Genomic DNA, 15,371 nt, shown 5'->3' with positions numbered 1-15,371 from the left:
CCAAAGACTCTGATCCCACACTGAGGAGGCACATGTGCACTAACAGTGGGATCCATCCTTACTACCCTTTAGTATCAAACTGTTTTTTCACTTACCTAGCAAGTAAGGGCTCAACACTGTTCCCAAATCATTCATGCAGCCATGCCACCTATCCAGATTTATGCTTTTATTATATTACCAATTAACATTGAAATGTCTAACTTATTTCAATGTAATCATTATAAAGATATTTGACGTTTGGCTGGGAAGTTTGCGGATTTTCCTGCAAAAATTCAGGTACCACAAAACCACAAAGTGCAGGTATCAGCACCTTTCATAATACTCAGCCCCATTAAACATAGTTTTATTTCTTAGTCTCTAGCTTTATCAGTGTCAGTCTCCTGACATCTACCTGTTTTATGTGCAATGATCTCTTCATTTTGGATTCTGCCACACTTCCTCCCTGCCCTGCCACACTCCTTAGTCTCTTCCTTTACTATCTCTTTCTACTTGCTGCAATGATGCACTTTCTCTCAGAAGATATGTCGATTCTAGATTAGATCATTCCTAGTACTGTTTCCCAGTGCTGCTGTGTGGGGAGAGGTGCTACAAAGTGATGGACACTTTCCTACCCTTTCTCAGAGGATGAGCCTCAAATCAGAAGATTGTCCTTTATTTTCGGTATTCATGTGATTGTAACTTTACAAACATGTGTTCAAAACCAACCTTGATGAAGGATTTAATAGAAATTTCAGGGCCTTCATAAATGGAGGAACTGACAAACATAGCCAGCACAACTGTTTCAGACTGTATTGATCTCTTTTTCCAATGGACCTGTTAGCTTGAGTTCCTTCATCTTTCTAGTTGACTTCAGTTAATGTCTCTCTCCAAATTTCCAAGGTTGACATGTCCACCTGTCGTGCATCTGATGTTCTGTCTTGATGTTCTGGAACCCAAGACCAAATGGGAGCACTTTGTAGGAGAGAGAAAAATAAACAGTTAATAAAACACGTGATGACTGGCCAATAGGAATTTGGTCTGCAAATTGCTTTGCATATGTATTGCAGTCCTTGAGACAGCAAGGCAAACTAAAGAGCAGAGCTGTCCTAAGCAGAGCTGAGGTTACAAACGTCACTGGCTTCTACTTGTTTGAGTGATGGAGGGAAAGGATTGATTCTGTAGGTTACATTTGAAGCAACTGGATCACCAAAATATAACGTCAGCAGCATCAGTCAACAAGTCCAATTTTCCAACATAGATGATCATACTAGCAATCAGGTGTTTGGCTTGTCTCCAAATGTGACCTTGAGTTCTGAAGTAGGAAAACTTGACTCCATAACTGAGCTGTTACTTTGCTGCTGATGTATGATTGTTTATAGACTTGTGCATTTAAATAATGTAATTGTCAGAATAACAGACATTCTTGTTTACAAGCACCATATAGATTCTGTGCTTGATTCTAATCTCGCTCTAGTTTTATATTAGTATTAATCTATTGACTTCAGTGGAGTTATTCCTGATTTACAGGGAGAGGAGAATCAGCCTTGTTTGATTTAGTTTGTTTTGCCTGTATCTAGCCATTTTAATATGACAGTTCTCCCAGACCAATATTATGATCGGCTCTTTCATTTTTCTAGATTATACAAGCTATGCCAGCCACCACCTCCTGCTGGGGAAGAATGAAGAGAACTTCTCAAGAAGTAATCAAGTAACATCTTTTAAGACATTGGATTACACAGTAAATTAAATGGCATTCTAGCAGAATGTGCCTGGAGAATTGGTAAATAGAGGCCCTTTACTCAGGATAAAGAACTGTCTTTCCTTAATATTTTTCTATCAGCATTGGACAACTGACTTCTGGAAAACATATTTCTAGACTCCATGCACTATGGTCTCCCGTCCATAAAACAGGAACTTTATGGGTTTTTACCTGGAAATTTTACACTGGAATCAGGTTGTGTCTGATGTAGCCAGTGCAGCAACACAAATTACCCCATTATGCATTGGCAGCAGCATGAAAGGAAATATCTAACATGGACAGGTAAAGCCATTCCATCTGAACCATTTAACAGCTGCTTGTGTGTTCAAGAATTAACTTGAAAAGGGAAAAAAACCTAAAATAAATCCTCCAGAGTTTGACACGTGACACATTAGATGTCCCTTGCACTACTAACTCCCTTCTTTCCCACCAATATTTTATCATAATTTCTTAATGTTTAGCAATAAGGAAATATACACTTCTGGTGTATGCTGCGAAATACCTATTAAAAATAAAAACTCATTCCATAAGTAGTCCTACTGACTAAAGTCTGACTACACATGTAAATAAATGTTTACAACACAATAAACATAACATATTAGCTCTGACACAACAAACTCAGCTGTTACGTAAGAGATCTATTGTCATACGGGGTTTAAAGGAGCATATTATTGCACAGTGAATTTGATTGTGCTGTTTTACTCTTTTTGAAGTTGCCATAAGAATGAAGAATAAACTTCAGTTAGAGAAAATTGACATCATGGGTCCAATTTCCACACACAATTAGAAAAAAGTTCAGACTTTGACCTGTAAAAGCTGTCTTAAATCTACCCTGTTGTGCTTCTGTATTTCAGGGGTCTTCAAACAGTGGTGGGTGTATATCTTTGTATAGTATTATACATGCCATAGTATCTAAGCAATGTAGGTTGAGCTAAGGGCAGACTTCTAGCTTTAAACTGGAATATTTTGCATTTTAGAGTATTTAAGATGAAGCATAGTTTTGAAGCTTAATATTTTTATACCAGTTTATACAATATTTTGTCAATGTTATATCTTATAGTTGTAGAAGTTGTTGGTTTTGAAGATTGGTAACTTTATAATGTTATGGATTTAATTTGCAGAATATATTGAGAATATTGAGGGACCATGACAAATATACTCATGTCTAATTGTTTTCTGGCGAAAGTGTTTTTAGAGAAAATAAATGCACCAAAATGACCCTTCATATTCATACGCATTAAAGCAAAAATGGTGTTTTAAAATACTGCTACTAGTAATAGTTAGGTACTAGAGAGTGTCATATAATCTAAATACATAAGTATTTTCTGTATTACAGCTAGTTATAGTTATGCTTTGGCACATAAACCTCTACGCCATAGATTTTGCAGATATATTTACTTATTTATGAATTTTCAACAAATGTATTAACTAACTCATAACTGAAATAGCTGAGAAGTCAAAACAGAGTTGTACTTTGCAAAGAGTATTCTTTACGTAGGACATATAATGGGTTTATTACTTTTCTCCAAAGGAGAAATTAATATGCCTACCTTCAGTATTCTTGATTTTTTTTTATACAGAACTTAATTTTGGTAACAAAGTAAATATTTCTGCATACACACAGATGTATGTGTGTGCACATATATTATGGCTGCTGTGTGCATGTGTATATTCATACCAATTAAGTAGCAATCCAAGCTTAAATGTAAAATCTGTTAAAATTCATTAAACTGTGACAAAAACATGTTACACTGAATATTTCATAAAGTCACAATTTTCCTTCCATTCTGTATGTTTACAGCTTCTAATACTTGTTGGAAGTTGTGACTTTTTGATAAACACAAAATTCTGCTCTTATGTGAAGATATACATGAAATAGGAAAACCTAGGTTCTTTTTTTGGGATGACCCAACATTTGTACAAAAGAAAGGGCTGGGGTTTTGTTTCACACAATTCCTATTATAGTCAGAGAATCTCACAGCTTGGATGTTTTACTGAGAGAGGGAATATTGGCTAGGATAACCCCTACTCTATTCAGAATGTGCCAAGAGCTCTTCAGCTTCTGCTTAGTTAGGAACCAGAAATACATGGAATGCACTATTTTCTCATGCCAGGGATGGTACCACTGACTGTGTAGCACATGTTTAGTATGACAGTGTCATCATTTAATATGAGCCCAAGTCTTGTTTACTTAGAGGCAAGATTGTGATCAGGTGAGTGAAACTGATATTGCTGCATGATATATCTTAGTGGAGAGAATCTGACACATGCACATACATTATCAATGGCTAATTAAGGAAATGCTACTTTATTGTTTGCTATGTTTGAATATTAACTGAGTCACATTGACAGTGCAGGAGTGTAAATATGCCAAAATGGTCACTTGTGTAATATGGTAGTTTTGATTGGTTTTTGTTTGCATTTGAAAGCACAGGATAAGATATTTTTACTGAACACTGAGGTCAGATTGGTGTTAAACAGTCACTGGACCAAACTCTTCAATTAGAGTTTTGTCCGAGTAAGTATTGAAGAGTCTGGCCCTACTTTTGTGCATCTATTTTTACACTATATGCCCCAAATACCTATGGGGTTGGGAAAACACAAAGGAGTGAGTGCCTCAGCTCTACTTGCTCTTGAAACATATTTTTGAGAGTTTAGGTTCATTATGCAAACCACTTCCACCTCTTAAAATCGATGGCCTGTGCTGTGAATGAATGTAGGTATATAGACAGTGTTTTCAAAAGCACCTAAAGGGTTTAGGTTTCAACTCTGATTAAATTTCTATGGGAATTGGGTGCCTGCCTTGCTTAGCCACCTTTTGAAAATCCCAATCTTAACCATTTCAGTTGCAGACATCTTGCAGTTTCCACATCCTCACATTTGTCCCTGTTTTCCAGATAAATCACACATCCTAACATTTTGAGTCCCAGTTCATTCAGATTGGCATTGAAGAAGCCTACTCTTAAATTATATATTTACAAATGTTCGTGACTGAAGCTAATTACATTTTAAATTAAATGTGCAGGATGTCTTTACCTCGCATTCAATGTACACATATAGGATTAAAAAATAGGTTCTCATCACATACAGTATGTTTATCCTCTCATAAATTCCTAGGCTTGCAAATGACAAGAAGTGATAACTTACAAATTTTGTAACACTCTTAGTTTCTTAAATCTTTTTTTCTTCTGCAACCAGTTAGATAGCCTATCTGTACTGAAATATATTACAGCAGTTTGGGAAAGACAACTTGTGTAACTTATTTTTTCATACAAATCAACTAAAACACATCTGTCAAGAAAATTTAAATAAAAATGCAATTGCTAATGCAGCTTAGTAGTAATTACAATTTTCATTCTGTGAAGGATATATAGCATATTTAAGAATCTAAAAGGAAAAGTTAGCCACGAAATCGTTAATCCATTACCAAATTTATGGCTAAAGGAAGATTGTGCTTTTATTCTAGGGTAGAACTGGAAAGATTTGGCCTTTTTGGATGTTTAACAGTCCTGGTTCTGTGAAATGAACATTGACTCAGTCTATTCCTCAAAATTAAGAGTCTGAATAAAATAAAGATTTGACAATACTTATGATGTTGTCCTTTTAGATTTTAAATGTAACATATCAGATAATGAATTAGTTCCAGTTTCTAATTGTTAGACATAGCTTTTTGTGTTAGATATACACAAATTTAAGGTGTTTTTGCTATCAGTGAAAAGAATTTCAATTTCACACCCTCTGAGACAACTTTTCAGACAAAAACAATGAGAGTCCTGTAACAAATTAAATTTGTTAGTCTTTAAAGTGCTACAGGACTCTCATTGTTTTGCTGTATACAGACTAACACGGCTACCCCTCTGGAAATTTTTAGACAAAGTTTTTAGAGAAACCTCTGGGTTTTCAGCACAAACTCTTCAATTTTACTTCCTAGTGCAGTCAAGAGCTACCAGAACTACTCCTTTGGTTGTTTTGGCTCTAAACTAACAAACTGAATTTCATTAGGAACTACAATGATTGTATTTCCATCAGTAATCTAATTTATTAGACTTCTATGTAAGATCTCAAAAATTCAATCAGTTTTTATTTACTTTTACTGAAAGAAAATGATGGGTGAATGGCAACAGTTTTTGTTTCATTAATCCATTGTTAGATGTACTGTACATACAAGAAGACAAGTACCTGAAGATATGAATATCTGTCCTATTGCATAATGGTTAAACATTAGTTCAAAATAGATAAATATCATTGGTTGGCTTCAAAATCAGAAGCTTTAAAATCTAAAGTTGTAGTATATCTATGCACATATACTTTTCTCATTTATTTTGCAGCTAGGCAGGTTTGTGTCTGCCAACATTTTTGCTTATTTTCACTATTGTTGTTTTAACATGTTGTCTGCAGGATAGTTCTTAAAACTAATACATTGCCTTAAACATTTTCTCTGTGTGCTCATTAAAAATTGCACATAGTGCTTTTGTAATTGTACTCCGGTAGCACACCAGCATTTGTAAATTGGATGGAAATGTGTACCGATCTCAGGATATCTACATTTTGATGTATAAAAAGATATTGAACTCACTTATTATATTTTTTGTAAACTGACTGAATTCATTTTTTATATACTGTATATATTCATTAACCATTTTTCCTTCGTGAACATAACTTTTTTAAGGCTGTTTCTTTTTTCCTGCCTGTAACTGATGTGGGGTTTTTTGCATGTAGTCTCTGTGTGTGCATGTTTTGTGCATGTATAAATGTATACACAGTATACATAAGAGATGTGCAGATACTAATACCTATGAGCAATTTCAAATTGCTCGGTGACTGACCATGCCAAGTTGTCATTTCAAAACTGTCTTCCAGCAATTACATTTCTATGCTAGAAATCTTGTTTGCCTAGAATTGAAATACCACCTTAGTTCAAAAGCCCAATGTAGTGGACTCCCAGGTTCATACATATTTACAATTACCCATAATTGAACATCATGGGTATACCCACAATATATCTGGTATGTGTATATATGTATTGTATGAATATATATTTCTCAATTTAAAATTATTACAGCAGCACTATTATGTTTAACACCATGTAGAGTCTATGAAGTCAGTTAAACTTATGCAACACTTAAGAAAAATGTTTTAATTTCTGCATTGAGGTAGATCATCACATTTTTCAGATGAACATATTTTTGTAACTCCTCAGTAAAAGTCCTAGAGCTATACTGCTTTTAATACACACACACACACACTCTCTCTCTCTCACAGAGTGTATCAACAGTTTATCTTTGAGAACACCCCAAGTAGCAGCCAAGTGGTTAATTTTAACTTTGTTAAAAGTAACATTTGTAATTTAATGTTAAATCACTTGACGTGGATTTGAGTTACATTTTTTCTGGTTTGTAAAGTATGTATGTAGCATACTTTGAGTCAGTTACTATATTGATTATCAGTTACTATATTGATTATGGATTAAACTAATACTGTACTTTTTTAGATATGGTTTATTTTTGTAGTTTACTTATTAAAGACTGGAGTAGTCACAATGTATGCAAAGTGTCAGATGGTAATAAAATAAATATTATATGGCCATTGTGAATTCTTTATACAGAGCATTTAAATAAGAAATATATTTCATTTTTGCAAAGAAACCTTCAGTTTTATTGAACTGTTTTGTACAGCACCTATCAGGATTCTGCTGCTAGAGAATAGACATCAAACGATTGAGGAATGGGGAGACGGTACACATGGAAGTAGGAAAGGAGAGACCAGGTAACAGTCCTCAGCCCCAAGCCTCTTCATTCTGTGAATAATGAAGAAGTGGAGACAGGAACAGAAGAGATGCCCTTATCCTCCTAATTGGGTCTAGCAGTAAACACCACAATTTCCTGGGGCTCATCAATCTGAAGACTATTCAGCCGCACATATAAAGCTAGGTTACCATCCAAATTTCTCTGCCATGACAAAGGAGAGAACATCTTTCATAGATATATTACAAAGCCCAAAAAACATAAGAATGGCCATACTGCAGTGGTCCCCAAACTGTGGGGTGTGCCCCCTAGGAGGGCAGGGAGAAATGTTTGAGGGGTGTGGCCCCCATGTGGGGCAGGGAGGAAGCACCACTCAGCCCTACTTTGCCTCCAGCTCCACTCTGGCCACAGTTCTATCCCTGACCTGCAACCCAGCCCCGCTCCTGGCCCTGGCGGCGGTCCTGTTCCTGACCATGTTCCTGGCCCCAAATGCGGTTCCATTCCTGCTGCCGCCATAGCCCTAGCCTCTGGCTCCCAGGGGGATGCAGACTGGGTAAGGGGGGGGGCACAGACCAAAAATGTTTGGGGACCACTGGCATACTGGGTCAGACCACTGGTGCATCTAACCCAGGATCGTGCCTTCTGACTGTGGCCAATGCCAGGTGCTTCAGAGGGAATGAATGGACAGGTTATCATCAAGTGATCCATCCCCCGTCATCTGCTCCTGGCAGTCAAAAGCTAGGGTCATCCAGAGCATGGGATTGCATTCCTGCCCATCTTGGCTAATAGCCATTGATAAATCTATCCTCCATGATCTTATTCTTTTTTGAACCCTGTTATAGTTTTGGCCTTCACAACATTCCCTGACACAGGTTGACTGTGTGTTGTGTGAAGTGCTTCTTTTTGCTTGTTTTAAACCTGTTGCCTATTAATTTCATGGAGTGGCTCTGGCTTCTTATGTTATATAAAGGAGTAAATACTTCCTTATTCACTTTCTCCACATCAGTCATGTTTTTATAGATCTCTTTTCCATGTTGAAAAATCCTGATCTTTTTAATCTGTCCTCATACAGAAGCTGTTCCATATTCTTAGTCATTTTTGTTGCCCTTCTCTATACCTTTTCCAATTCATATATATCTTTTTTGATACAGGGCAACCAGATCTGCAAACAGTATTTAAGGTGTGGGTGTACCATGTATTTATATGGTGGTATTATGATATTTTCAGTTTTAATATCTATCCCTTTCCTGATGGTGCCTAACATTGTTAGCTTTTGTGTCTGCTGCTGTATATTGTATGGATGTTTTCAGAGACCTATCCACAATGACTCCAAGATCTCTTTCTTGAGCCGTAACAGTTAATTGAGACCCCATCATTTTATCTATATAGGTGGGATTATGTTTTCCAATGTGCATTACTTTGCATTTATCAGCATTGAATTTCATCTGCCATTTTGTTGCCAGGTCACCCAGTTTTGTGAGATCCCTTTGTAGCTCTTCACAGTTTGCTTTGGACTTCACTATCTTGAGTAATTTTGTATCATCTGCAAATTTTGCCACCTCACTGCTTACCCCCTTTTCCAGATCATTTATGAATATGTTGATCTGTACTGGTCCCAACATAGAGCCCTGGAAGACACCACTGTTTACCGCTCTCCAATCTGAAAACTGACAGTTTAGTCCTACCATTTGTTTCCTGTCTTGTGACCAGTTATTGATCCAGGAGAGGACCTGCCCTTTTATCCCAGGACCGCTTATTTTGCTTACGAGTCTGTGGTGAGGGACCTTGTCAAAGGCTTTCTGAAAGTCCAAGTACACTATATCCACTGGGTCAGCAGGGGCCACTGGGATCCTCTAGTGTGACCTCCAGCATGATATACCCCACAGGACTTCCCTGAATTCATTTCCGTTTAGATATTTTTCTGGAAGATATGCTCTAGTTCAATCTTGAGTTGAAAAATGCCAGTGATGAGAAATCCACCACAACCACTAGCAAGCTGTTCCAATGGTTAATTACCCTCCCTGTTAAAAAATGTGTGCCTTTTTCCCAGTTTGAGTTAAAATTATACCGATGAGCCATGCACTAACTGTCAGTGTAGATTACTATGGCTTTAGAAGCTAACTGCCATTCTGCCTAACAAAGAGCTAATGATTAGACTACAGGCAGTCAGCAGCAGATTTGCAACATTTTGACTTCAGAGGATGAAAAGCAACTGAAATATTAGACTTTGCTGAGCAGCTGTTCCACACCACATACCTATTTGAAGGTTGTAAGGGCAAGTTATCAGTTCCATGGTATTGTGAACATGGCTGCAAGGGCACTGTACTGAAAATGCTCATCCCATTAGCCAGAGCAGAGCTTTGGGGCCAGAAGCAATGGAGACACCCTTTCTGGGGGAAGAAGCCATGTTGCCCTCGAGTAATATTGCAAATACCCCCTCCTTTCCCTACCTTCACCTGCAGTGGCTACGGACTGCTGCATCCCTCTTCTCCCCCACTTCCTCTTCCTCATGATGTTGGGGAAGGAGTAAACTGTCATGTGCTGCATCTAGGCCCAGTTCTAGGATTTGTTCCAGCCAGCACTGCTATCATTTGATGGTGTGAAACTGGGTCACTGACTCCCATCTGGTGTAGGGGAAAGGGGCTGATGCAGTTTGCTTCCCATGTGGGATAACCATTAGTTGTTAATAAAGTTTCATCCTCTGCAATTAACCACATTATAGTGTCTGTCTCATTGTTTCTGAGTCCACATCAATCCCACCCCTTTGTGCACGCTCAGTCTCATCTCAGGTTTTGTCTAGGCTGGACTCTAAAGGTGCAATGTTAGGTAGCTCCATCTAACATCTTCTGAAACTCTAGTCAAGACAAGGTAGCATATGCCAAACTGGATAAGATGAAGAATCCATGAAGAGTGCTTACATGCACAAAATTTAGGCCTAATCTTCAAATTAAAGATAGTTGCATAATTTTTTAAAATTCCTTTCTGCTGTTGGGTGGCTAGTTTCGGAAATAGGAACTGAATGTTTTTAAAATTCTCCTGGAAACAGCCTTCAAAATTAAAAGAATTCAGTGGTCCTGGGACTCTCAATGAGCATGGATGAATAATGACCACAACAGCTCTGTGTATCATTATAGCTGTCTAACGTTAATAAATTATCTTTTATCTTAAAATGCTTTGAAAAAACAACACATCATAGACAGAAGGCTCTTCCCTCAAATTACATTTAGGGGAGGACTATAGCAGCTTTTCAAAAGAGCACAAACAATATAGGACAAAGTGAAGGAGAATAGCATCTCTAGTAGAAAATTTTCTCTTACACACAAAAACCTGTTTGAGTGAAAGATGTTGCTCAAACTATGTTAATGTGTCTTTTATAAACACTGCATTACCAGTTGCTAATTGGTACAAAGCATGTTAGGAAAGCTTACATTCAAACCAGTCTCGGGGGGGGGAAAAAGACCTTAAATTTTATGATCTTCTACAGAAGCCTGTGCAGGAAATGTCCAATGGGGTGGTAACTTCAAATTACAGAAAGTTTTGCCTGCAAAACTTCTCATTTTAATTGAATGCTGAAATACTGTGATGCAGAAGTGACCATGCAGCCTAACACTTGACCTGTTTCTTTACTATCCTGAGTCATGATCGTCTCATTATTGATGGTGACAATCTGCAGCACTGTGGAGCTGAGATATGAAAGACATGGAATTATGAATCATTTGTGACCGCCTCCATCAATGTGCATGTTCACAATCTAAATAAATAGTGCTTTGGGGGAATTGCTTAGCTAATCAGTTACCCTACGGTGGTGCTTGCAAAAAATCAATTACGCAGATTGCCCATTATGGCTCACATTTCAGGGGAACTATTACTATAATAATGACTCTGAATGACTTTAATGGAAGTGTAATGGAGCACACCAGGCAGGACAGGGTTAATAGATTACTGATGGCCCAATTAGCCCAAATTTGTGACAGCTGGAGCAGGAGGCAGGCTTTCAGGGAGGGGTTTGAAAGGAAGAGCTGTGCTCAGATAGGAAGTGGGAAGCTCTCACTCTGGACGATAGGTAGGTTAGAGGACGATTGATGCCTAGCAAAGTTCCCAGTGGAAAGGGGGAATTTATTTTATGTTGCTTTATGGTTGTTTTGGCTTTTGAGTACCCCACAAGGGGACGAACCATAAGTGACCTAGCTGGAGGGTTAAGTTACTGCAACTTTAGCAGCAGTGGCGGCTAGTGAACTTTGGGGCAGGTGGGGACTGCAGGAGCCTCAAACAACTGTCTCAAATGGCAGCAGCAAAAATAGGGGAAACTGTTGGTTGCTGCTGGAGAGTCAAGCCCTCAGTTGGCCTGTGGTGTTCTCTATCTATCTCCTTAAAAAACATGTGCACGTGCTACTTTAGTGGGAGCGATGCCCTACACAAGAGCTACCACTGCCTAAAAGATGCTGGCGCAATGGACGACCGACAGGGAAGCTGAGTCTTAGTGACTGCTGCACCAAACAAAAGTGCAATGGGGACTCTATAAGGAAGTGCTATAGCAGAGAGCTGCTACACGTATAAATCAGAAGGCAGCTTTGTGTGCTTCAAAACTAGACAAGGCCAACACTGAATCCTTGTTTTGCATGAAATATATGCCACATTACCTTCACTGGTGACTATGTCCTTTAAATGAAGCTGACTTTTGTTTTTTTTTATTCGATGCCTTGTGTTCATTCTGTATGCAGTGAGGATGTGCTATGCGTTTTATTTTATTTATAATAATACTACATATATAAACAGCTTAGTAGTGATTATGTCATTCTTTATTGTAGACTATTAATTCTCTGAAAATGTTTTCCCTTTTATTATTTTTATATTTATTATTTTTCCACCCCTTCTTCCTGGGCACAAGGCTTTTTGTTCCCTTGGGAACATCCATTTCTAAGGCAGATTATGCCACTTTTAACACACCGCACACTTGTATAACCCACAGAAAATTGAATATGCCTCCCACTTCTGCTGGGCCATCAAAAACATATTTTCAGTATTCTAATCCTCACAGACGCTACTTTACAGCATCTCAGTCCTGAGGGCATCATCTTGAGAGGTACTTTACACTCATCACTCCTCGCAAACAGGTGGGGGAATACACCTCCATCAACCAGACAGAACAGAAAATAGCCACATTACTATATCTGTACTTAGAAGAAGGAAACGATGTGAGAATGCAAGCTAAGAGGACAAGTGCTCAATAGTGGCAAACTTATGAACAAAATGTGCTGAGTATTTGGCTTCAGCTGAAAGATTTGAAAAATAGCTGCATTGTGGGTGGACTCCAGGCAATGACATGGTTGGCATACGTCACTAAATAATCCTTGTGTTTTAAAGCTGAGATCAATCCTATTGTCTTGATTTTTCATCCAAAATGTATTTACAGAGGGTACAAGTTTAGCCACAGAATTGTTTTGGTGGGCAGGTGGAAGGAGGGGGAGGACTTGCAATTGTACTTTTGACTGCTGCTGAGCATGAAATGTTTTTATATTTATACTTTTTTTTATGAAGCATCATGGCATCTAGAAATCGGGAAGCATTCTGAATATCATTGATATCAGATCAACAGCATCTGGGTTCAGCACCAAGTGAAATGAATCGACAAATTTCCATTGGTACCAAAGAAAGAATCAGAAATACCTAGACTTCCATGTGGGAGCCTGACTAGCTGAATACTTGCCACCATCATTAGCTCACCTAGATTAGTAAGACAAAAAGTGGTCCAAGACAGAATGTTATGGTAGGACAATAAGAAACAGATTGCAGGCAACCACAGGGAACTGATTAAAAACCAGCCAGTCATACAGTAGGTCTTATCAAACCAATATAAGATTGCAAACAACTGACTGTGATTACTGCATCAAATACAGCTCTGGCCAGCACCACGAAAGCCAATAACATACCATCATCAGTATTAAGAAATAAGTTCACTTGTTATCTTGACCAATGATGCCTCTGTAGTATAGTGTATTTGAAAGCAGACCGAGTGATGGTAATGTGTAAATTCAATACAACTGTTAATCTGAAACACAGATGAACACTTTAGCAATGTAACAAACGCTACTCAATAATGGGGAAGTTTATCATCCTTTTTTGCATCTTTTATTAAGAAGTGGGCTTACAATAGGTTAAATAGTTTGGAATTATAACAGCACAGACTGAAAAATTAATAATTTGAGTAGTACTTGAAAGTAAATAAGTACAGAACTGGCACATGGTTGAAGGACATTTGTGGGCCAGAGATGGAGAGAACAGACTGTAGGCTTTTGTTTCTGGACTAATTCCCTGGCCTTACTTTAAAAGAAAGCATTAAATTCTGAAACCTTAGTGCTGCTCTACATTACCTCATCTAGATGTTCATCACACAAGAGACAGGAAGGGATAGAAAATTTCTGATAGCCTGGATCTTAACCTTCCTTAAGGAAAAACACAAGTTCTCTACATCTAAAAAGAGATGTAATCACTGTCGCTCTACTGCCCTTACAAAGAACAACCAACCAATAAGATGTTTTAAACAGGATTCTGAGACTGCCTTTACTGCCACCATCGATAGCTGAAAAGCAGTTATCCATAGCTGATTCCATAGCTTGTTTCTATTCACTTATTATTTGTTAGTGTGGTGGATGAGTGGGGGGAGATTTTCAAAGGCACAATGGGAGGTAGGCTCATAGTGGCTCTTGTAGCTTTACAAATCTCCCTGGGGTCCACAATCTGCTTGATACTTTCCATACTGACAAGGAGGCATTGTCCCTGCCCCATGTATCTCAGAAGCTACAAGAAGAGAGTTGGAAGGTCCTGGAGGGGAAAATATCAGTGTAAGTCAACTAAAATTGTTCCCCAAAAATGCATGGTACGCTGCTCTCCACATTGCACACAGTTCAGACTTGTAGGGCGAAATCATGGTCCAAATGAACACCAATAAGAAATTTATCATTCAGTTTAATGGGACCAGGATTTGGTACATTATCTGGTCTTTACATCCTCAATTGCCAAGAAAGTAGGGAACAGAACTTTTGAACCAGCTAGGATATAAATGGAATTATATGTATTATATATTAGATAACTAATGGTTATAAAGCACTTGATTGTCCATTTTAATTGAGGCTGAAGACTGTGCTGCAGAAAGAATAATGGAGCTTATTAGTTTGCCCCTAAATTATCTAAAATGGCCATAGCCTTAACATTTACATTGACTGTAAACCACATGAGAGCAAAAGGTCCAAGATGCGTCCTTGCTCATGCACAGGGACATTGATAAAGTTCAAAGTAGTGGCTGTGATAATGGAGCCTCACAGAAATGGCTCTGGTGGTGGGAATCTGGATGTGATAATGGTTCAGACTGGGTAATTTGCTACTTTGTCTTCCAGGACATATTAGCATATTAAGACATGAGAAAGTTGCATCTATTGAGTTGAAGGTAATAGCAACTCTACTGGTTGGGGGAGCCACTGGATGATTCAGAGAATTGGTAATGGGACAAGAAGTGTTTCACCTCTATATCACTAGTTCATACGTGGATCAGGTGGAAAGCGAATAACAAACATTCTGAGATTGTCTAATTTGTGGACCCTGTGAAATGAATGTGTGATTCAGTCTGGTTCCCTGCTCTGCTCACCAAAAATCTTGTTTCCAATTCAGTAATGTTCACATCAAAGCATCATCATCACAACTGAGACCTTTTCCGGCAGATGCATTAGAGGGGCCAAAGAATAAAGAGGCATGGGAAATGAACTCTACCCATGATTGAAGAAGCTATTAGAGAGATGCCACATGTATTTAAAAGGTGGTGAGTCAACTGCAATTTTCAGTTTGTTTTCATTCCATCTTAATACAGTACACTCCATAGAGTTGGTCTATTATCT

General features: G+C 38.1%; 1 protein-coding gene across 3 annotated transcripts in view; it reads left to right on the top strand.

The window, feature by feature from the left end:
* PREX2 (phosphatidylinositol-3,4,5-trisphosphate dependent Rac exchange factor 2) overlaps positions 1 to 7,318 on the top strand; it is a 257,393-nt gene extending 250,075 nt beyond the window's left edge. For all 3 annotated transcript variants that reach the window (XM_067553641.1, XM_067553642.1, XM_067553643.1), the window contains one exon: positions 1,617 to 7,318. In XM_067553641.1, the coding sequence (XP_067409742.1) occupies positions 1,617 to 1,662 (46 nt within the window). In that variant the 3' untranslated portion in view covers positions 1,663 to 7,318. The remainder of the gene's footprint in view (positions 1 to 1,616) is intronic.
* Positions 7,319 to 15,371: the final 8,053 nt, after the last annotated feature.

The sequence above is a fragment of the Emydura macquarii genome, unplaced genomic scaffold (genome assembly GCF_026122565.2).
Source record: "Emydura macquarii macquarii isolate MOO-44397 ecotype Brisbane River unplaced genomic scaffold, CSIRO-AGI_Emac_v2 contig_1477, whole genome shotgun sequence".
In the NCBI taxonomy this organism is placed as follows: Eukaryota; Metazoa; Chordata; order Testudines; family Chelidae; genus Emydura; species Emydura macquarii.
This window is presented reverse-complemented; position numbering and strand designations above follow the sequence as displayed.